Source organism: Rhea pennata, chromosome 9 (assembly GCF_028389875.1).
Source record: "Rhea pennata isolate bPtePen1 chromosome 9, bPtePen1.pri, whole genome shotgun sequence".
Classification (NCBI taxonomy): Eukaryota; Metazoa; Chordata; class Aves; order Rheiformes; family Rheidae; genus Rhea; species Rhea pennata.
Window position 1 is genome coordinate 15,022,699 of NC_084671.1, and position 23,148 is coordinate 15,045,846.

A 23,148-nucleotide genomic window follows, 5' to 3' on the forward strand; every position below is an offset into this window, starting at 1 on the left:
TAAGTAGTGTGTTTTATCCTATACAAGCTATGAAGAAAACTCAGATACATTTGCATGACTATCTTGATGGGTAATATCTGCAACAGCTTCAAACACCTGAATATAATTAAGCTAATACTGTTCTAAAAAGCAATTTTCATTGAAAGATACTATTGTCACATACTAATTACTTTCTAGGAATATAATCAATTGGATTAAAGCATGATCTTTTCAATTCAAAGGAGTTATACAGAGTGAAGCCTGGGAGGTAGACTTATTTACATAAACTTTCCTGAATTGCAGCATCCTAGAAGTGCTTCTACAATGCACTCAGAGGATCCAGACCACAGGCTACTTGCCTAGAAACCACAACTGTGAACTACTGAATTTAAGACATACCTCAGGAAAGTGCTTAGAAAAGAATATGCTTGCTCATAAACAAGTGTCTTCGATATTTTGATAGCAGCAAACAGGCCATGCTTAATATATCCATCAGCCCAGGATGTTAATACTAGTTAGCAAATAATTCTAGCAATTTGTACAAATTTTGGTAAAGATGAGCAATTTTTAAAGACACGGTAAATTGCATATAAGGGTAGAAATCAGAAAAGAAATAAGCAAGACTGTTCAAGTATCACAAAGCCTATTATCTGCAACTTGACAGGAATCCCATCTCACAGGATTCAACTATTCATAAAGGATTATGCATTTTTACAGAGACTTGTCTGTATCAAAATACAGCATTGTTCTATATGCTAAAAAATGAAGTTACAGCTCAATAATATCTGACAAAAAAATACATATTCTTTGAACTTTAGTTTAATCACTTATTCAATGCCATTCTCTCTACCAAGCTTGAAAGAGAGAAAGTTAACCAGGGTGATGGTTGCTTGAGTGAAAACGATGTTTCAGCCAGCCAGGATAGATGAGACATGAGTTGTATCACCATGTTGTAATCTATTTGCTAGCAAAAAGTGTTTAAACCTTCATCTCAAGTGTAAAGCCTAACACACCTGGTTCATACAAACTGTTAGCTGATATAGTAGAAGCAAGGTGTTCTCTGCTGTCATCAGCACTCTGATGAATCCCACTGTCACTGCTTCTTACTGTTTTGGAGAGAAATGGTAATTACTATGCAGACTATAAGTTATCCACTCTTGATAGATACCATGATAATAAAGCAAGCTCTTATACTTGGTCCTGAATTTATCATTTATTTTTCAATGACTAGTAATTACTCAATATTCTTAACATATTCACAGAAGATCTGAAATTACATGTTCAACCATAACAAATGTCACAAAGATGGTTAAAAAGGTAAGAGATCAGGATAAGTAAAAAAGCTTAAGTTATTTCATGAAAACACTAAGCAATGCAGTAGCCTGGAGACAATGGATTGAAGGCAGGGAGATGGCCACAACACACAATGGATCACCAGTGCAAACACGGAACAGGCCATAGCTGTAGTACTTACTACTACGCAGTTTTGAAGAAGTATCAAAGTAGGAGAAGAGTGAATCTAGTTCATCAGGACAGAACAGAGACTCCCGTCTCGCCTCGTCGCTACTTAGAGCAACCGCTGGGACATGCAAGTTAGCAAAGCACAAAGCAGGCAGTAAGGAAGGGATAGGGCAGGAAAGAACGTTATTGGAAAAAATAAAAGGATGAAAATACGAGGAAAGAAAGTGGTTAATATGTTTCTGAATGATAAGCATCCCCACTTCACAAATTCTTCCCACCTAGAATAATGCACATCCCTGAACAAGTCAAAAATTGCCATTTTTCCTCCTATACTTCTGAATTACGCTATGACCCATTAAGAGAGGGATTCTATTTTATCTGCATGAGGCAGCAAATCAGTAAATACAAAAGTCACTTTAAAGAGAACATGTTTAATATATCTAACATGAGACATGTCTAAATACCTTTATGGGATGTTGTACTTGGTTCACCTGCCAAAAGGGATTTTTCAGGGCCACTGTGCCTTTTCTCCTCTTGACTTTGAGGCAAAATTTTTGTTCCAGATTCAATCAGAGATACTGCTGCAAGCTGTTTCTCTACAAACTTTTTTTCCACATATTTTGCTCTGATGTACGCCTCTTTCTCTTGCCTGTCATAGATAAAATCCTTGGAGTTAGTAAGCTAGTATTTTACTATATTCACTATTATGAGCACTGCCATTTCATACTAAAGCCATAACAAAAACTCTGTAGTTTGGCATTGCACATAAGACACTTATAGCACATTTTCAGAAAAATGAAGAGTACATTGTCTCATTCCTTGGATTCTTGAACAAGTTTTGCATAAGCCTTAAAAGAAAGTTATTTTAAGTTTACAGGCAGTATATTGCCTTTCAACTGGAAAACTTTTGAAAGAAATGGGAAAGAAATTAGCATTAGCTACTGTACGTTATTTCTTTATACATTAATTCCACATTGTTAACAACCAACTAATACATATTTAGATTCTTAGGTAAATATAAATTGCATCATCTGGTAAAGGAATATCAGGACCACATAAGAGAACAATAATCAAAGCCCAAGGCAGGCACAGCCACCAATAGCATAATCTACAGTGAAATACTTTTCTCATAGCAGAGAGTATCATCCTAAGACACATACGCAACAGTTGCGATTAACCAATGAAAAGGGCTCTAATAACACTACTTCTGAAATTGCTGAAAGGCAGTTGCCCCTGGCAGGAAGTTCTAGCAAACCTCCTGTTTCTGCCCCATCAGTAGAAGGTTGCTGTAAAAAGGCAGAGCTCATGTGTAAAGCAGGATGAAGAAGGGGACAAAAGAGCACTCTGTGGATCAGGAAACAAAAGTCAACACAGCCACAGACTCCTCCCAGGAGTACCTCACAGCCCAGGCAGAGCTGGTTAAAATGGTAAAAAAGCAGATGGGAAAATAGAAACCAGTGTGTCCATATTGATGAGAGAGAGCAGAGTGACTAGAGAAAGGAGTATCTTTTCACTGAAAGGAGGGAGCAAGATCTGAAAAAGAACAAGAGAATGAGAGAAGCAGAATGGGGCCAACAGAAGGAATAGAGGCAACATGAACCCAACGAAGGTTAACAAGGGGAGACGAAGAGAGAGAGATTGGTCATCAGGGGCACAGAAGAGTAAATCAAAGGAGCGTTAAACATAGTTAAGTGGCAGCACCTCTTAAAGCTAGAGGCTAAAGGAGGCAACAAGGAAGAACTAGTATGAATTATGGCTAGACTACTATTAAAATTGAAGTTACTCAGATTAAGAGTCATGGTCTGAGACTGCCACAATCAAAATCCAAGGATATAGTAAATTGCAGACCCTGGTATGTGTCAAGAGGGAACCTAGAAAGCAAAAGAGAAGCACTCACACACACACCACCCAGAGGGACAGTGGTACAGAACAAGAGAACAATCAGTTATTAAAAAGGGATAAATTCAGTTGTATTTTTATTAAATGATCCAAATTGCTTAAATTAATATTTTTAACTTAATGAAAAGATAAACAACTGAAATCAAAGTAAATTCTACCTTTGGCTTCCAGGTTGTGGCTTCTTTACTCCCACTTTTTCCAACTTTGCTTCATATATTCTATTTATAACATCATTTCCTAATTCACACATAAGCTATGAAGAAAAATAAATTCAAACACATTATAAACAGATGCTTGTTTATTCTTCACCCGGCCTATTTTTATATCTCAGTATTTTTCACTGGTTCACTGACAAAATTAAGCATGATTTATTGCATGATAATAAAACAGTGAATAAAGGGAACAAATTCTGAATAAGATAGAAAAAAACCCACTACTCTCACATTTTTAAAGTAATGTTATTGCCTTCTGAAAAAGGATTATGAACATGACTACCTGTGACTCAAGAATCTGTGCAATCAGAAAGACGTTTGCAGACCTCATTAACATATGCTTTTCCACTAGGCTTTGCTAATAGCTGTTGTTCCTATCCCATCTAGCAAGAGATAAATCACTGAATCTTATCCCTGTCTTATCAAAGAAGAGATTTGTTTGCTAAACCATGACCTGTTACGTCTACAGAAAATGATCAGAAGGGAACAGTCTGTGCATACTACTTTAAGGAGAATTCAGTCCAAGAAGTCCAGTTTACCACTGGTAATGAACTGAGTCCCTGCTTTTAGTATCCAGGTACAATGTTCAGCTCTCTTATTTGCATGAGTTAGGCAGGCAGGTTTTTATTTGCAACACAGATACGTTATATACATAAGTAATTTAAGCTCAAAGCCACAAAAAATAAATCATCATCTTTTTATTGCTGAAAATACAGAAGCAATACATGATCACTGGAATACAGCTAGAAACAAACGCTTTGCATAAACCACTCAATTACACACATGCATGAGCTCATATTTCAGCATTTCACAATATCACATGATTTTTATAACCATGTTTCCAACTAGCATATTGCACACAAACAGCACACAACAGCAACTGCAAAAAAAGAAAAAAAAAAAGTTCCAAAAGCCAGTAAGCCTACAAAATCAGGATCCCACTGTAAGATTTGGCATCCAAATTTAAGCATGATCATTCTTTACTTTGACACAGTACTTCAAGTTTTTCCATTTTATATATTATTGTTCTGTAAATAGATTTCAGTTTTTAAATGTCAAAAATACCAGATGAAACTTACTGCTTCAGGTTCACAAGCACGCTTTGTATGTCATAAATTGTTCCAACAACTTCCTATTAAGAAATACTACTGCTACTTCCATTCCCACTGCATGGTTTTGTAAGAATATGAATTTAAAATTATATATTTTATATAAAAATATATTTTCTACTCACAAGTGCTAAACATACAAGCTTTTCTGCATTGAGGCTTCTAATGTCCTGGCTGTAGACCAACAATATAAACACCAAACAAACTCCTGTTTCAAAGGTATTATCGTACCTTTAGAAGTTCAGGCTCCCATGAATCCAGTGTTAAAGATCTTACTTTTGAAAAGTGGACTCCTAGGCTCCTAAACAGCATAAAAAGAAATACTAGTTCATAACCGCATGTTACATCATACTTCTGACAGCTTTGCTATTAGTTTACACAGATACGTTAAGTCTGCTTAAAAAACAGGTGTTTCTCATCTTGCTTCTACATACATTTAAAGAGGCAAACAACATACCTCCTAATTAAGGCAATGCATAAATCATACACTCCCAAGGAGTTCACTAACCTGTGTATACCAGAGCACTCAATGCACAGCGTGATTCCTAGGTTGATACTGGCCCAGCGAGGATCTGCCAAGCCACAATCACAGCAGGCAGCATTGCCAGGAATACACTGAACCCGTTGTAGGGCACTTTCTCCCTTTAACAACTTCTCTTTTGTCTCACTGCCAGACTCCAGGCTTCCAGTAGAAGGGGATGATTTCTTTTCCTGTTTCTAAAAACAAAACAAAAAATACAAGAAGAAAGAGAGAAGGCAAGCGCGCACACGAGACTGACTAAAGTAGTAAAGATCCAGCAGATACTGACTGCACACTAGAACCCTAGAAAAGAAACTTTTGTATTTAAAGCCTTGGAAAACCATAGAACTGAAAAACTCTTCAGCTTCTTATTAGAACTGAATGTAACAGTATCCCCTGATCTTACCAATTTTAACTGCACTAGAGAAAATCAAATCAAACCATACAAAGCAACATTAGTAAGATGAAGTGAGGAAAAAAATAAAAATCACAGCCCTTAAGATTTCATTGCATTTCCAACAGAAGACATGCAATGGATGCTTCTTTCACTATAAAAGGAGTTTTCCCTACTTTTTCTTTTCAGGATTTTTTTTTCTAATATTTGTTTGCTTGTTTTAAACTTACCTCAGATTCATCCCCTTTCTCTCTATATGCTGTAGCAATACTGGTCTGGACAGCCTTAATCCACGCCTGCCGCAGCTTTTCCGAGTCAGCCTGAAGCATGCAGCTTCTATGACAAATCAGACGTGTACTCAGATTCAGAGAGAATGACCAACGAGCTCACAGCAAAAATTATACTGCTTGCTAAAATTCAGACTCTTGAGAAAGTTTCTAGCTATCAACTTCATCATAGTTTCTGGTAAGTATTATATAATAGTTAAAGCCATTTGTTTTAAAATAATACACCTTACACTTTATAAACAACAAATTCCTTATTTTAAAACTATTTACAGGTAACAAAAACACATAGATAGGACTTTGAATAACTAGAGAATGATTTAACTATTTCTTTTATTATCTTGAGTTTTTCATTTTTATATCCTTACTTTAAATTTACCTCCATGATTATCTATATGTCCTTGAAAACACAGTTAATTCACTGATTCCAAAAGAAAATAACTTTGCAGCTTTCCATGAACAGAAACAACTACTTCGCACACCATTAGTCAAAGAAAGTCATGCAGTCTACAACTGTTCCAACACTTACGGGCTGAATAAGCAGTCAAGCATGAACAAAATGCATGTTAAAGCAAAACACAGATGCGGATGCAAATGTCAGGACTGCTATTTAAGAGGAAATTAAGTAAACAGGAGCAAGGCGTGCAGATAACATCCTAACCTAGAAGCAGGTTAATCTTATATCAAAAGAGTTAAATATGGCTGATGTCATAAATCATCAATGCAAAATCAATGTCCTGCTCTTGCTCTGGCAGGGCTATCATATTTATCCAAATACAACCAATAGAGAGTGCTGACAGAGCTGAAACAAATACATTTATTTAGTAGTTTCATTTAATGCGTTCTGAAGTGTAACTTAACATTACTCAAACCCTGCCTTGTTCTATGTTTGTACCTCATTGTGCCAATTACAAATTATCTGGAGTAACTGAGAGCTATTTTCTGTATTACCGAGCAGTTTGACAGTGTCAGCTGCTACTAAGCTGTAACACCTCAACCACTACCAACTCTTTATACATAAAGCACACGAATGCATGTTTATTTTAATGTCAAAAGTAAAGTAAGTATTAGGAACACTTCTCACAGTGTCACTTACTCTTGACCCAAAGTTTCAGACAACAAAATTGTTCACATATTTTTTCCAGTTTTGATCTGTCCCAAGAGACACATTCATCTTGTATTTCAAGACAACTGAATGCAACTTTTTTTTTTTTTTTTTTTTTTTAAAGCATAAGCTCCCTCACTTCTCCTTACTTTGTTGGTGAAACTACCTCGAAACAGAAACGTCTTTCTATGTCTTCACAGTGTTTAACTGTGCAAAGCCGCAGATCTTCAACTACCACCGTGGGATTATCCTGAAGGGGGAAAGGGAACAGACAAAATTAAGAAAACAAGTCACATACACACAAAAAAAATAAGGCTGCTCACAGTCTCAAATTATTTCTCAGTTTATAAAATTAACTCAAGTTTTTCCTACAGATTTAAGTAAATAGATAAAATTTTAAGTAAATAATACCAGATATACTTGGCAAGAAATATTTAGGGTTTTCTGTTTAGTTATGTTTGACGAAAATTTAACCTTTGAATCATGCCTTTTTATCTAAAATCAGATTGATTAAATAACCAACAGCTTAAATGTAGTCAGCAGTGTTCAAAAGAATTCCAAGATACTGTCTGAAAAGAGATGCAGCTAACTTGCAAATCAATCAGAAAGAGATCACAACTGCATTTGCAACATTACAAGCATCACACAAAGAAAACCCTAGAAGCTGGGAACTATGGGTTTTGAAAACATGATTTAAAATACTGATGAGCTAACAGCATTTTTAGAAGAACAGTATTTCTAAAAGTGGCTTCTGTCATATAATATTAAGAAAAAATACACAACTCGCACACATTCACAAACACATAACCTGCTTAAAGCAAACGTGCCAACGCAAACTTAAGTTTGCTCCCCTTTACAGCCAGAACGACTCACAGCGCCCATGATCTGATAGCGTCAGGTAATTATTACTCTGAACCTGGTCTGTTAATATTGAAAAGAAAAACTGTAACAAGATTGTCCTTTTTATTCAGCCTTCTGCATACAGTTTTATGCTGGTTTTTTCCAGCATTACAAACAGTTATGGCTATTCAGTGCAAAAGCTGCTTCCAGACCAGTAAAATAAAAGAACTCCTGCCGAAATGTTGATTAAAAAGGCTGGCTTTATTGTTTGGGGGTAGAGCTGCATTTGCAGCTGTAATGAACACAGCTGCGATCGTAAAAAACAGCACTCTTACACTGACAAAAACTCTGACACCTTCCACTGAACTGCCATATGTTTGCAGTATCAGATACAGGTATGTATTATCCACAACTGCTTCACAACAAAGATTTTTTATGGGTTCATTTTCATTGGATGTAGAAATCTGGTATTTGGGGAGTGCAGGTCTTTAAGGAGTTAAACACAGCTATTCAAAGAACAGCATGGAATATTTGAATATTTTGTCTGCCAGCAATCGCGTACAAGCATTTTGGGACCAACAGCTTGTAACAGCTCTTCATACCTCTTCTCTGCAAGAAGGTAAAAACCACTAAGAAATAAAGTATGTGCTTACCAGTCACCATGCAGGAATTACTCTCTTTTTTTAAAAAGGAAAAACTAATTTAGAAAAAGAAACGGGTTGCCCAAGAGCACACAGGATGTCAGCATGAGAACTCGCTGCTGCCCCTTAACTGGTGAGGGAACCATCACCCCCCAGGCTGTCCCAAACCTATTCTCGATACCCACCTTAAATTTCTTCTGGTACACAAGTTGGTTGTTTTGTATTGAGAACCAGCGCCTATTTAAACAAAAAGACATCCAAACAATATATAATTGATTTTACAGTGCTTATTTGACTGCAATGTGCTAACTATACAGTCTACTAAGAAATACTGCATAAAAGAATTGAAAAATGTAATGCCGCAGTCAGTTTGGACAAGGATTCCATGAGAATAATGAAACAAGGAAAAAGCAGAGACAAAACAGAAAAGATAAAGCATGGTTTAAATAATCTGAGTCCTAAACAAATACATTCCTGTTATCACAACATTAGTTAAGCTTTCATACAGAACATTTTCATTTCAAAGAACATACACTTCAGTATTTTAACAGCAAGCTAAAGTTTTAAGGGATTATTTGATTTACAGTTCAAATGCTTTGACACACAAGAACACTTAAACTAGGTAAACTCCCATTCACTTCTGAAGTATTTTCAGGAGTGGAACTAGAACACAATTTACTAAGGCACTGCATTGCCATCCCATGAGAGTATTTAGCATCTCACTGTATTTGACATTTCTTAAAATTTTAGATGATGAAATTAAAAATGTGCAAAAAACAGAAGTGGTATAAACAGAATCCTAATTTAAGCCTCAACTTCATGGAAACCTACAGAGATGAAATTAAGGTATCCTATAAAAATCCAGAAAAAGATAGTATTAACAAAAAATGAACTGTATCCCTCATTATCAGACTTTGTGTTCAATTTGGGTGCAACTCAGTGTTGCAACACTTGAGAACCAAAACATTACTCGTATTCAGGAAAAATTAAGAGTATCTCAGACCTTCAACAACCATATTCAACAGGCCATCAAAAAAAAAAAAAAAAAAAGGAAAGAAAGAAAAGAAAAAACCTAACAAATATAACCAACCCTTTCTACCTCTTCTGGGGATGCATAAAATAAGAAAAGTTAACTGATCATCTGGTTTTGAACTGGAAAAAATTAAGAGAATGTAAACAAAAAAATAAAGAAAAATCAGCACTGCAGTGAAATTTAGACTTCTAACTCTTTAGAATTTAGAAATTTAGAACGTAGACTCTGCTCATATTGCATATCACCTTTTTTCTGTACTGATAATCGGGCTTGAATGCTAACAGCACACAAAAAATGCTAGCGGAACTTATCTTGTAATTCTCCATAAACTGTTGAATATCAAAGCTACAGTTCACTAGGTTAGTAACAAGAGGGCTCCACATATTCCAGCCACCACAAGCCATCCAGGAAAAGAAGCACAGAAGGGAAAAACAACAGCGAAAGATATAGGGAAGATGCACACAAAAGTTAGATCCATATCAGAAAATCTAGTATTTGCTACAAAAGTTAGTACTTAGTAGACAGATGAGATTCTACCTTTTAAGAATTATTCTTTTCAAATGTTGTGCAGATACATTTAATTTAAAAAAGCAGCAACAGGATCTCCTTTAATAGATTTCCAACGTAATAATGGTCATCTCTTTGGACTAAGACAATTAAATAATTCAATAAAAAAGTTAACTACTTTTTCAATTTTTTCCTAAGAGTTGTTTTGGTCACTGCTATTTAAAAGGTATCACCTTTACCATCTATAAAAAAAAGAAAAAAAACCACAACCAGATGCAGTAACCAAGCCTCTAATCCAAGCATAAGGGAGGTTATTGCTAATATTTTAAATCGATGAGCTAAAAAGCAGACCAGAAAAGGAAAATAAACTCAGGCTTATTCTTTGCTTTTGAATGAACACCAATTAGAAAACATGTAAAGCAGTGCCTAAGAGACAAAGGAGAAATGCAGCACCGCCCCAAGATAACATGCAATGGAGCAAATCCCTAATAATAACCATTAAGCAGTATAACTAACTTCATTAATACAATGCTTCATTTGTTGTACATTTACATAGTTAGCAAGTGATTAGAGCAAATAAGCTCCAATCTGATAAACTGAGTATGAGTATACAAATTGTACAAAAATTGTTACCTTTGAAGTCTAGTCTAAAAATTTTCAAAATATTCCATGACCTTTTTACCCCAGTACAGAAGTGAAATCTGTTTAAGAAAAACTTTTCAGCCCAGGCAAAAAAAAAAAAAAAAAAAAAAAATTGTAAAGAAATATTGGAGGGGGGCAGGAAAGGGAGAAATAAGCAGCCATTTAGAAAATAGTAAAACTTGTAGTCTGCACTTATGAACATGTCTCAGTTAAGATTATGTCTACAGAAAAAAAATAATTTCCTTTATTTGTTTTGAAATATAAATGAAAAGTTTAGCCTCAGGTCCAACATGTCTGCACCAGAATAATTTTACTGAGGCCAAAGTAACAAGGTTATTTGGGTCTAAACTTTCTGAATTGTCTTAAATTAACCAAGTCTCATCAACAAACATCACTCATTACTGTACAAAACAGATTCGCAGTGCACTGCCAAAGGCAGTGACAAACAGGAACTCTTGAGAAAAAAATACACATGGACTGAAGATGTTATAAGGATATACCATAGCTACTGTTTTTGAGGAATTAAAGATTTAGACATTGTGGGCTGTAAGTATTGAGTATTATCAAAGTTTCTTTAAATGTGTCATTCTGTCACTAAAAAACTTGGAGAAAAGTATGGTGAAGGAGGAAATATATTTAGGGAAGTCAAAGTAATTCATGTTGATCCACTGTATTTATGGTAGTACTTTAATGAAGCTGTCTGGTTTAGAAACTTAATTGTTTTCTTCTCATTAATACCTCCAATATTTAAAAAGATCGATTTGTTAAATAGAAAAGATACAAAAGTCAGTGAAGAGCATTTCAAATTTCTGAGAATGGAAAACTAAGACCAAGAAGAAAAAAAACAACTCAAAGTTTACATAAAATTTGAATGACTTATTATCAATTTTCAAAAAGGGAATAATTTTGTTTGCCATCAGCATGCAAATGAACAGAATGATTAGGAGTGCACAACATTTAAAAGTGCCATTTCTAATTCCAATGCAGTTGATGAGAAAAATCTTACCAACTTAAATTAGAAAAAGGCAAAACACTGAGTTATTTTTAGCTATAAAGGAATTAAAGCGATCAAACTTAGTTTCTGCACTCAAACTTCTGAGCATGTGATCAACCTCTCTAATTGTTTTAAAGGCGCTGAGCAGTAGGTGCACTGTCATCCCAGGCAGAACCCTTCTGTTATTTTTCTTAGACTGAGCCACTTTACATCCATTGCAAGTAATCAAAATTAAATGCAGGGTTAATTAAGAGCTTTTTGCGTGCCAAAGAAACATTGGGAAGGTATAAAAGAAGCTGGTTGGTACCTGATATGATCTGGCTTTTTCCTGTCATGTGAAAAAATGAGGTAGGATTAAAACATAAGGGAAAGAAGGAAAAGGAATGAAAATGCAAAATGAGCAAAATAAGCAAAGAATTAGCATGGTCTGAAAATACAGCAGAATTAAAGGAAAATGTTTAATGCATCCAATCTAAAAAAAATTACTCAGAATATTTGATAAAGGCCTTTTGCCCCACACACATTTATTCACATATCCCTTTATCCAAAGCACAGATTTGTTTACCTATTTTTAAATATGGGACGAAATAGTTTTCCACCTACTGCTCCACACTAATAAATAAAACCTATTTCACTTCCTGACTTTTGTACTACAAGGTACGTGCATTCTTTGCTAAAAGATAAACATATATTCAAACAGTAGGCCTCCAAATCTGTTGCTACTATTATAAACAATCCATTTAGGCATACTATAAAGAGATTCAAAAATCTTCAGCTCTTACATACAGCCACAAACAGAAGTCAAAAATGCAACAGCGTCACACTGTAAGCAATTCCCATGGTAGCCTGCTCACAAACTATTTGTTTCTTAAACCAGTGTCAAAGAGCGCTATTCTGAGACTAGGGAACTTGATGTAAAAGCCCAAGATTAACTAATAGCCTTTGGACAACTGTACCCAAGCTGCCAGTTGCTCCAGGCACAAACTACAATGTACTAGGAAGAAGTCAGCTTGGATTAAAATAAAACTAATTCTCCCCTACTGCAGCAGATTTGTCACTCTTTTTTTTTTCTTTCTTTTTTCCAGCAACTGGATTTCCCCAGAGTAATCCACTCGTGTGTCCATGCATTTGTATACCAAGGCAGGCACACAGAAGCATTACAGAATGATCTCTATTTTGTTAGCTGGAATCACCTTGATGCATCTCAAACCCAGACACAATTCATAGTATCATCTCCCTTCCTCTTATGTTTTTAATGCTGTGAAGTATAAACTAGTACTTTTAACTGCAATTTTTTTTGTTTGTTTGTTTGGTTTTTTTGCAACTTGATTGTCTCAAGGAGTATTTTAAAGTATCTGGAGGCATCAAAATACCAAACAATATTAACAGAGGGAAAAGAGGAACTAAATACTAAATAAAAACTGCCACTAGCATTGCAACTGGCAGTTAGCAAGGAAGGTCAGTGCTGTTGCCTGAGGTTCAGGACATCAGGAAATTCCAGTGTTCCTTTCCAGGCAAATCCTTCTGGTTTTGTTTCAGTTGGTTGATTCCACCATCTGCTGCCCTAGATAGGCATATAGTTAGAAAAAGCAGTCTACCTACCTGAGAAGAACTTTGAAAATATCTTTTCCTTCTTGAGGTCTCTGATTTCAGCCCCAAATTTCCCTCAAATAACATGTTCTATACGTGTTTCCTGCTTCGGGATTTAATTTTATATTTTTATACATAAAAACAGTTTAAAGCAATGTTACAGTCTTTTGTATTCTAGATAGTGGCTGGAAATACCCTCTAGCCCCTAATACATAGTGAACTTAAAGAATTCTCTGTGGAGGTGAAACTATACCACTATGTCAATAAAACATCTCATCATCAGTTTTAGGCTGTGGAAAGAGGCAGTGCTACATGTTAGATACTGCAGTCGTTGATCTGAGTTACAACTGCATTGGGAAGTAAAAATAAGTTTAAAATACTTCTCCATTTCATTAAAAACAAAGGAAGTGAGGCTATATTCAGAAACTAATTAAAAGCAGTCTTCATTAAAAAGAATTTTTAATATTTATTTTATGGGGGATATTTCAGTATAATTTCACAATATTTAGTAATGGTTTATAAACATATTAAGGACAAAGCTAACATATGATTGATTCCATTTCTAAACACTGACGGCTTACATCTATCACGTCCAATGTTGCTCACTCTAATTCTGAAACATCCAACTAGCCCATCACTAACAATGATATAAATTATAGAGAACCTAACATAAAAAGGCTAAAGGGTTAGTTTTATCGTATACTCATGATAAAAGAAAAATAAAAACATAAGCAAATATAAAGTGTATCTTAGAAGTAAGTACCCCTTACTCTTCAGTAAGTTATCTTGGCTCTCTCAAACTACTTACTTTTTGTCTTTGTTTTTGTAGTAGATGTTCAAATCTGTAAGCTTATCCCAAAAGAACATCATTGATTATCCTGATTTAATTACGACTTCCCTACATATATTTTGCATCAGTCTTAAAATTTTGAGAGACTGAAATTAGTTTTAATTCAATCCTACTCCTTATCATCTTAAGGAAAGATACATGTGTTGTATTAAAACGTACAAAGCCAAGGGGAAGGAGAATATTTCTCATCTACCTTCCAACGCTAGAATTGCTGCTCTGCTTCCTTCTATTTCCTCCTCACAGAGCAAGTCCTTCATGACAACCAGAAGGTTGTCCACCCAGAGGTGGAGCCTCAGGTTTGTCTTCTGACATCAAGAGGTTGCAGTCAGCCCTGCTCAAGATCTTGCAAAAACGACTCTTCCAGCCTGCTGAGGATTCAGCTAGGGACAATCTCCTACACTATTACTGTGAAGTTTCTCAAAGTGTGCTTACACTAGCATCTGAATTCAGATTGGGACATGCTGTTAAAGCAAATTTCCCAATTTTCCCTCTTTACATTTTTGGTTCCCACAGAGTTGTCTTGGAGAACTCTGAATTCTATTTGGATAAAACTAACTTAGATATTATTACAATTGCAAATGCATACTCAGACTACAGCACCAGACTAGAGATAGTTCAAGGCAAAACCTCTCAAGAACACATGCAAATGTGGACACTGGGACTGCAGCACGTCTGTGTTCTACAAATATACTTCCAGTTCCACACTGCCTGCTAATATAGACAGAGGCCTATTGACTCCAGTAGCCCTTGTATCAGCCTAGAGATTTAAGTGAAACAATGTATTTGCTATAATCTGCAATGTTTCAAGATGTTCAAGACATCAGGGTCCTCTACTAGGTTCAGAAAACTACAGAATAATTAAGGCTGGAAAGCATCCCAGGAGGTCTCTAGTCCACCTTCCTTCTCAAAGCAGGGTCACTTGTGAGATCAGACCAGACTGTTCAGAGCTTGAAAGCCCACCTCCAAGAACGAAGGCTGCGCAACCATTCTCACATGCTTCTTACAATGCTTGCCTGTCCTCAAGGTGAAAAGATTTTTCTTATTATCAGTTGGATCTTCCAATTTCAATTTATGTCCACTGTCCACTGTGTTTTGGGCAGCAAGTCGGGCACAGTGTTTTAGACCAACAGTTTAAACAGTCTAACAAAGGCTGAGTAAACGGGGATATATTCATCTCCTTCAATTTAACAACCAGAGGTCCTGCTAATGTAGTCCACAAAGCTGCTGGCTACTTTGCTGCTGGGCACTGCTCAGCTTGCTGCCTCCGAGGCCCACAGGTCCCCTTTAGTAGTGGGCTCCTCAGCCCACTAGCCAGACCCTGGCTTTATTCAGAGTGGAACAAAACCAAGCCCTTCTAAAAGGCTTGTGGTTTCAAATTAACATGTTTTGAATTAGAAAAACTAGGAAACATAAGGTCTTAAATCTGTTACGCACTTTTGTGGGCCAGACCGCAGTAGGCCATATCTACTTCAAAATATATTTTACAGAAGAAATTATTACTATTATAATACTCTTCAAGCCCAAGACAGAAATATCATGAATTAACTATGGCAGAACTAGTTATAAGAGGCCCTATTACAATAAATGCTCTTCCAAGTACAAAGAAAATGTTAGGTAATGTTTAACTTCTTAAATACTTGAACAAAGAAGTCCTACCAATCCCAACAGTCTCATGTGTCAGTAAAACGACACCTCTACAGCAACAGATGCATCCATTAATATTACTAATAGAACATATCAGCAACACCAACAATTCAGGCTGACCAGAAACTTCCACTTGATTAATAAAAAAAAGACTTTCATAAGAAAATGTATTTTTGCTAAGTTGAATACTTTCATAATAAAACACCTTGCCTACAACCCAGCATATGTGAAAAATCCAGCTGATGTTACTCAATGCTTATAAATGCTTCTGTGATAATAAAAGGCTCACTAGTAAACCACTGAAAAATAAATGAAATATGTATTTCCAACAACATATCCAAATTCACATTCTGGCCTTCAAAACAAAAATGCTTGAATAAAAGCACTACTGCAAATAGGGGAGTATGAGATGGTAAAGAGCAGCACTATATCAAAACAAATTTACTTCTGAATTCAAGAACTGCATCCAGCTATAGAGTAAGCGCTCCAGCATATATGTTTCCTGAAATAAGTGTACACCATTGCAAAGTCAAAAGAAAACCTGTTCAATTAGGAAAAATGTTTACATAATCATAAAATACATACTGTTACAGAGACAAGACTCACACTGCATTCTGAATTCCCAACAGGTCTATAAGAACTACTAAGAGGAATCCACTGCACAGCACAGGAACTGTAAAAGGTTAACATGTTTATTTTTCAGGAAAAATTTCTAACACTTATTTTCCCAGTGCTTGTATTTGGGATTGTACACAATACACAATATAAAAATTGCTCTATGTCAACCCCTAAAACAAGGCAAGAAGGCAATTACAGAGTCAGATTGTGGCCATAAAAGTAAGCCTTTCATACGCAGGACTTCTCCAGACTATAAGACATATTCTTAGAAATAGGTTTGAAAACAACTAGAAACAGAATAAAATAACAGAAAATAAGTAGAAGAGGCTTTTAAGTGTCATCTCTACTGTAATTAACAGACCAATCTAAATGTTTTGTCAAAACTCAACAACTTGGACAAATCTGTGGAATCAGTGGGTTACACAGGTTGCAAGTCAGACCAGAATTTACCTTAACAGACAGTATTATTATAAGCTACTAAAGACAAGTTCTGAAGAATTACCTGTTCCAAGTCTTGAAGGCATTGCTGGCTCGCTTAAATAGATAACCTTCCATAACAATACCATTGGCTGCATCTACATTGTATTCTAATTTAGTATCATCACTGGAGTAATCCTAGTAGAAAGGAACAAAACAGGAAAAACACATTATAGTCTCAGGAAGATTTAAATGTTAACAGCAAGTGTCAAAAAAGAGTAAACATTTAGGAATAATGTTTTGCTTGCAACATTCACTAGTGTTTACTTCTGCCACATTATAAAACACTCTTTAGGAGATCAAGATGCTGAAGATTATTTTTCCTTTATAAGATTTGGAACAGTAAGATTGCATTATTTAATTATTTTTCCAACTATCTTTTCAAAGACTGCAGGGAAAGAGGAGGAGGAAGAGAAGGAGGAGGAGGAAGGAAATCAAAAAAAGTGTCTGGATCAGAAAAGTTGCATTCCAGAACTAGGAAAGATACAAGAAAAAAATCAAGAAAGTTGGTATCATATAATGAGGAAGGAAATGTAAAACCGCTGTAATTTCGTGAAAAGAGTTTTCAGGTGTCTACAGCTCAAAGCGGGGTACGGTACTATCTAAATTCTAAAGAGCAAATTCAAGATATTTTCTAGGAGAAACTGCGAAAAAAGTGTTTCATTATTAGATTAGCACAAACCATATATTAACATAAAAGAAAAGTTGACAGTTATTAAAAGTGTCATCTGCTTTACAGTTAATTCCCACGTTAAAAATATTAACCCCTTTTCCTTGTATCTTTCCTGAGCTTTGAACATGAGTGAGATTTCTCTAGCATGGTAAGATTTCTCAAAGTGATTTAAGTCATCTGGCCAAAGGAGAGTGAGGCAGAGGAGAAGGAGAGGAGGGATGAAGTTACAGGAGTCAAAGTTGTACAGGAACAGCGGCAGCCTGCGGCTGAGGACTGCAGGGGACCAGCGGGGACTGCCACCTTCTTCGGCTCTGTCATCCCAAGTGAGCTGGGTCAGAGTTCGGCGGATGGGGAGCAGTAAAGATGATGCTATCAATTAGCAGTCAAGATGCTGGCAAAGATGACAAAAACTTAGTAATTTTTTTCTTTGTAATCTTGGACAAGAATATGAAGCTAAAAGTAGGACAAGAGAATATGAGTGGGTTTTTTCTGTTTAAGCCTAATAACAGATCTTTTTAAGTATACCACTACATTTTTTAGAAAGGTTAATTGCTTCATGTTTCTAGAGAAGGTAGAGTAGATGAAGTAGTAACGCACGTGGTGATTATCTGCTTTTGTTTCCTGTCTGAAACAGCACGGACCTCTTTCTTGGCAACAGCTTTGGGGTTCAGGTATTAAAGGAGAGCTACTAACAGCTACTAGAGTTGCATGAAAAAGTGCACATAAAGTGACATAGTTTAATATCATAAGCCATGTCCAGAGAACAAAATATACATGCGACTAGCTCAAATTTCAGTCGACTAGCAACACATGGAGACTTCTTCCTCCCCTAACAGGGGGGGAAAAGACTCATCACTGGAAATAAACTTTCTTGGGAGTGGGGAGGAGAACCTAAATTTCAATAACTAGGAGACAGGACATTGTCTAAGACTGTCACTCTTGCATACCATCAAAAGATGCTAAACACACACACCACCATACAAACTCCAAAACACAAACAAAATAAGACCTGACATTGGCAGCTTATGAGAACTGCATCTGTAAACCTCTGGTTTGCACTATATTCTTTTTCCATACTGGGGGGAATAGAGTGAGGAAGGCCGTACAAAAACTAAATCAGCTTCAAAAAAGTACTATCAATCCTATGTAATATTCCAACCTGCATACAATTTTTTTTGGTATACAACTTATTTACTCTTACATAGGCAGATAGCTAAGCCACAAAGGATGAGGCACCTTTAAACCTAGCATAGTTATATCCAAGCAAAACAACTTTATCATATGGTTATTTTAGTTTAGGGAAAATATATATAAATAAATGAAATTCCATCCAAACTGAACATTAAGCAGTCAAAAAGAAGCATAACCAGAACTGAGTGAAAGGAAAAAGTAGACAGAGTCTGTACAATTTTTTTCCTCACTGATGTGTCTTCTCAGGAATAGCATTTTAACAGGTTCCTGTAAAGACTGAAGAGAAAACACCGCTCTGCCATACACTAAGTGTGTGGGGCACGGGAAAAAGAGTAGTTATGGTTCATCCAAGGGTTAGCTGATCAAGACAGTGAAGCGGTGACAAATGTCAAAAAGGGTCTTTCATGCCCCTAGGCCAGCAGAGCACTAAATTCTATAAAATGACCTACACTTCCAGCTAATACCACTCTTAATAGGTTATTATGTCCAAAATGTTAGCCTAGACTTTTTCTTCACTAGCAGATCACTGCAAAAGTGAAAATTTCAAGAACATTATTACTATCATATAGTCTTCTGAATAAAGATAGATTACAAAGAAAAGCGTCTTAAAGATCCCAAGTTGAGGCATTTATTATTCAAAATTTCATGTTAATATTCTGCTTGTTTTCCAATTCAAAACATACTGAGTATTAAAGACCTCAAGCACAAACATTCAAATATAAGTGTAGTTTTAACAGTGTTAGACAGCTTTATTACATACACATTCTCAAAAAGCATCGAGCAGTCTCCAGTTTATCTTAACATGCCATCAAAAAAACTTCACAGCCCTACAAGCACAGTCTTACAAATGCTGAGTTCACCTTTTTGTCCAAAACAGTTGGTAAATTATTATAACTTACCAGCTCCCAAACATAATGAAATCTGCTAAAGATCTGCATCTTCCTGCCTCCGTGATGCCTGCGATTCCTTGCCTAACGAAGGGCAAGCACACACTCCCCTCGGTCCTTTCTGCCCAAACTACTGCGCAGTCACATTTTCCTCCCAGATCAGACAGCTGGTTCAGATACTGCAATTGTCTTTTTCCAGTGAAACTAGATTTAAGCTGCTTTTGAAGACACGCAAACAAAAAATCCAAAGCGTTACCTCGCTGTTACTCTCATGCCAGGTTGCCTAAAATACTGCCTACCTCATGAACTGTACAGTGTCATTTTAACTGATTTCATGAAATGACTTGCACACTTATAGAACAGATTAAGGCAAAAGAGTGCATGTAGGAAGTTTAATATGTTCCTATACACAGGAGACTAATTGAAATTAAGAATTTTTAAGTAAAGCTTCCATATACTTCACCCAAAAAACTTCACTGCTAAAGCTGTGGTTAGGAAAAATCTTTTATTTCAATTGAAAGGATAACAGTAGAAAAAGAACTAGATGAGCTATGTCTAGTTTTATAGACTATTTTATTTCATAATTAAAGAACAGGGGGAAAGCAGTCACACTATAAACTTATTTTTATCTTGGCTCATGGAAAAGTTTAATGGATTATGAAAAATAATCAGCGTTAAGGAGAAATATATCCTTATCTTTCCAGAATCCTGCATAAGAGAATCACATGTTAACAAACCCAGTCACTTCATGTGAATCATAATTTTATATTCCTTAAGCAAACATACAGTTGGAAAAGCTTGCATTAGCTTAAACAGATTTTTTTGCTGATTAGATGTCAGCTGGTACCAGAGTACCAAAGAAAATTAAACTAGCATTATGAAAGCCACACTGAAGGGCTACATTACGTTTCACTCAGTTTCAAAGAAGGGACATCTATGGTTTGATATCTGTTATTAAATGTTTGCCACCTACTAGAAGAGAAACAAGTAGATGAAGTAGCCTTCGTAGGTGAGTTACACAGTGTGCTCTTCTGCTCTGTTTAAATCTGCATGTGATAGGAAACCAGTAGGTAATGGCAAGGCAATTTTCATTTCTGCATTTAATACTGATTTAATGGGTCATAGAATACTTGTCTTGTTTCAGGTGGCCGCATTTCTATACGAATTTATCGATTTATCACACAGACTGGATTTATTTAATCGTTTGCACTGTTTTTTTCGTTTTCCCTGCATATAATTTTCTTGGGATCAAAGCAAAACAATCCTACTCTTCAGCAGCAGAGGTTTTTTTAGATTCACTTCCTGTATGAACATTACTAAAAGGTCAAAAGCTTGAATTCAAGCCATTTTACCAGTCCATCACAGGAAGTGTGAGCATCACGATTCTAATACTGAATTTGTATTTAAAGACATTGTTTTTCCTCTGTTTTAAAGGAGCAGAATATTTAAAGCTTTTTAAAAGGTAGTAAATGGTGGAGACAAGTGAACAATCAGGCATAGATGCAAAAACCAGAAAAGCCTCCCCAAAAAAGAATAAACTGAAAAGTTATTGCAGTATACCAAGAAAAAAAAAGTCATTTTGCACCCCCCTCCCCTTTTATGAAGTTGCTTCTATTCCAATCTCACAGCATATACAAAGCAAGAGAGATGTTTGTTGAATTTAAATTCTCTTGAGGAACAGTTTAAAATGACAACAAATCCACAACAAAGTTTTACAGTCCAAGACAAAGTACAAGAAGTTAAGATAGTTACTAAGTACAGACATCATTTGAAATACTGGCACATCTTTATTTTTTGTGACAAAAATTAGTTTACACTAATTACCCAACAGCAATTTGGGGTAATTCTGACTTATACTTGCTTCATGACTGTGGTAGCATCTGGCTTCCTATCAGCTCATTTAATCAAGATGTTAAAATTTTCAAATCATTCTCACTCCAGCTGTTTCCTGAATAGTTCTTCAGAAGCAGATTTCCCCCCTCCTCTCTCTTTTTTTAAAATGAGGTATTTGAATATGATGAAAACTGTACTTTAAATAAAATGAAAATGTTTTTCCTATATCATTTTCCTGTGTTTAGAACTTAGTTATGTCACAAAACTAACAAAACCACTATGCTGTTGACCAGTCTAAGTGATTTTTAAGTTTTCAGAATTCAATCCATTACTACAATAGTGGCTGCATGAAACCGCTCAGGAGACAGTAGTTCTGAACAGTTTTGATGCTGACAACCCTGTAACACCATCCTTTTGATATGCATCCTTCCCTACAAAAATATATTGTAGATCTTCCTAGGTAGATCTTCCATAGTATGTGTTTCTCCAGAGTAACGAGTAAAAAAATCGTATTTTACAAATCATTTCTTGCAGAATAGCTACGAAATAGAACACAGCCAAGAGTTAAAACAAAACCCAGACATCAGCTCTCTCAAGAGAAATCAAACTGTACTGTCAGCTAAGCCTTTCCAGGACTTCTACATCAGCCTCTCTGGTAACAGCCAAGTTAAAGGGGTTGCTGACAATAAGGAAAAAGTAGTCTGATGGGTTATTTAATAAGTGCAATTATTCCACATGAATACACACACATATGCAAACACAGGTAGATGAGTAGGACAGAGGTGATAGGTGTGTGCACACACGCACTTATGTCTATAAATTTCAGAACAGAGACTGCTCTTTATTACACAATGAGGAAAAGAAAAGGCATCATTCCAAGGCATCAGATGAAAACTTAAGTATATTATTAAGCACACATACTTCATGGAATATACAACTCAAGAAGCAGAAGTTTTAGTAGAAAGAGAAGGAAGGATTTGGCACTGGAAGATCTGGAAACATATGCCTAAGGGCTAGTATAGTACTAAGCAGTATGATAGTACACAAGAAGAAAAGAATAGCAGAACAGATTGCCATCCTGGTGAGGCTGACTGGATGAGGAACAACACTCTAAGGAAGAAGATCCAAAATTTAAGTCAGTTGAAGATTATAAAGTCCTGATGAGCTGGAAACACACTGGGTAGAAAAGCCAGGAAAAGCATGTAGATGCCATTAAAAATGGACAACATGATTTGAATGATAAAACAGGAAAATGATTTTAGGAGGTATAGCTAAGAGGAGGACTTTCCATTAAAGCATGTCTTCTTCCAAAGGCTAGATACATCAACCTAGGCATTATCAAAAAAAATATCAGATTGACTGATAAGGGCAGGAGATATCCCAAACATGTCTGCCCTGAAACAGAGACTTGAGGACAATATACAACACCATCTGAATGTCCTGATTTTATTTTGGAAGCATTGTAAAGTTATCATTCAATTAAAATAATTTTATGAATTGGTCCATTTGTTCTTTGCATTAGAAACAAAAAATGTTTATATATACAGACATAGTTGATTAAGTTTTACTAGAGTTTCAATAACTGTTGATATTATTAGAAATCGTTTACCTGCAAAGCAGCCTTAAGCAGCATTAAAGAGAAAAACAAAACAAAAAGATAACAAATGTGAACACCACTGGCAACAGCAATAACCATAAATCATGATAACAAGCTACTATCTCTATGGCCAATTAGAGATGTATTGCCCATAACCTACATCTTTCA

At 35.8% G+C, this 23,148-nt stretch overlaps 1 protein-coding gene across 6 annotated transcripts in view; it reads right to left on the bottom strand.

Annotated features, from left to right (window-relative positions):
• Positions 1–23,148, bottom strand: part of ACAP2 (ArfGAP with coiled-coil, ankyrin repeat and PH domains 2) — a 69,237-nt gene that overhangs the window by 10,223 nt on the left and 35,866 nt on the right. For 5 of the 6 annotated variants that reach the window (XM_062582402.1, XM_062582406.1, XM_062582404.1 and 2 more), the window contains 10 exons: positions 16,825–16,937; positions 11,928–11,948; positions 8,630–8,681; positions 7,113–7,213; positions 5,805–5,910; positions 5,169–5,377; positions 4,892–4,961; positions 3,498–3,592; positions 1,905–2,089; positions 993–1,085 (listed from right to left, as the gene is read on the bottom strand). In XM_062582402.1, coding sequence (XP_062438386.1) covers positions 993–1,085; positions 1,905–2,089; positions 3,498–3,592; positions 4,892–4,961; positions 5,169–5,377; positions 5,805–5,910; positions 7,113–7,213; positions 8,630–8,681; positions 11,928–11,948; positions 16,825–16,937 — 1,045 coding nt within the window. The remainder of the gene's footprint in view (positions 1–992; positions 1,086–1,904; positions 2,090–3,497; positions 3,593–4,891; positions 4,962–5,168; positions 5,378–5,804; positions 5,911–7,112; positions 7,214–8,629; positions 8,682–11,927; positions 11,949–16,824; positions 16,938–23,148) is intronic. The other variant, XM_062582403.1, reaches the window with a different exon arrangement.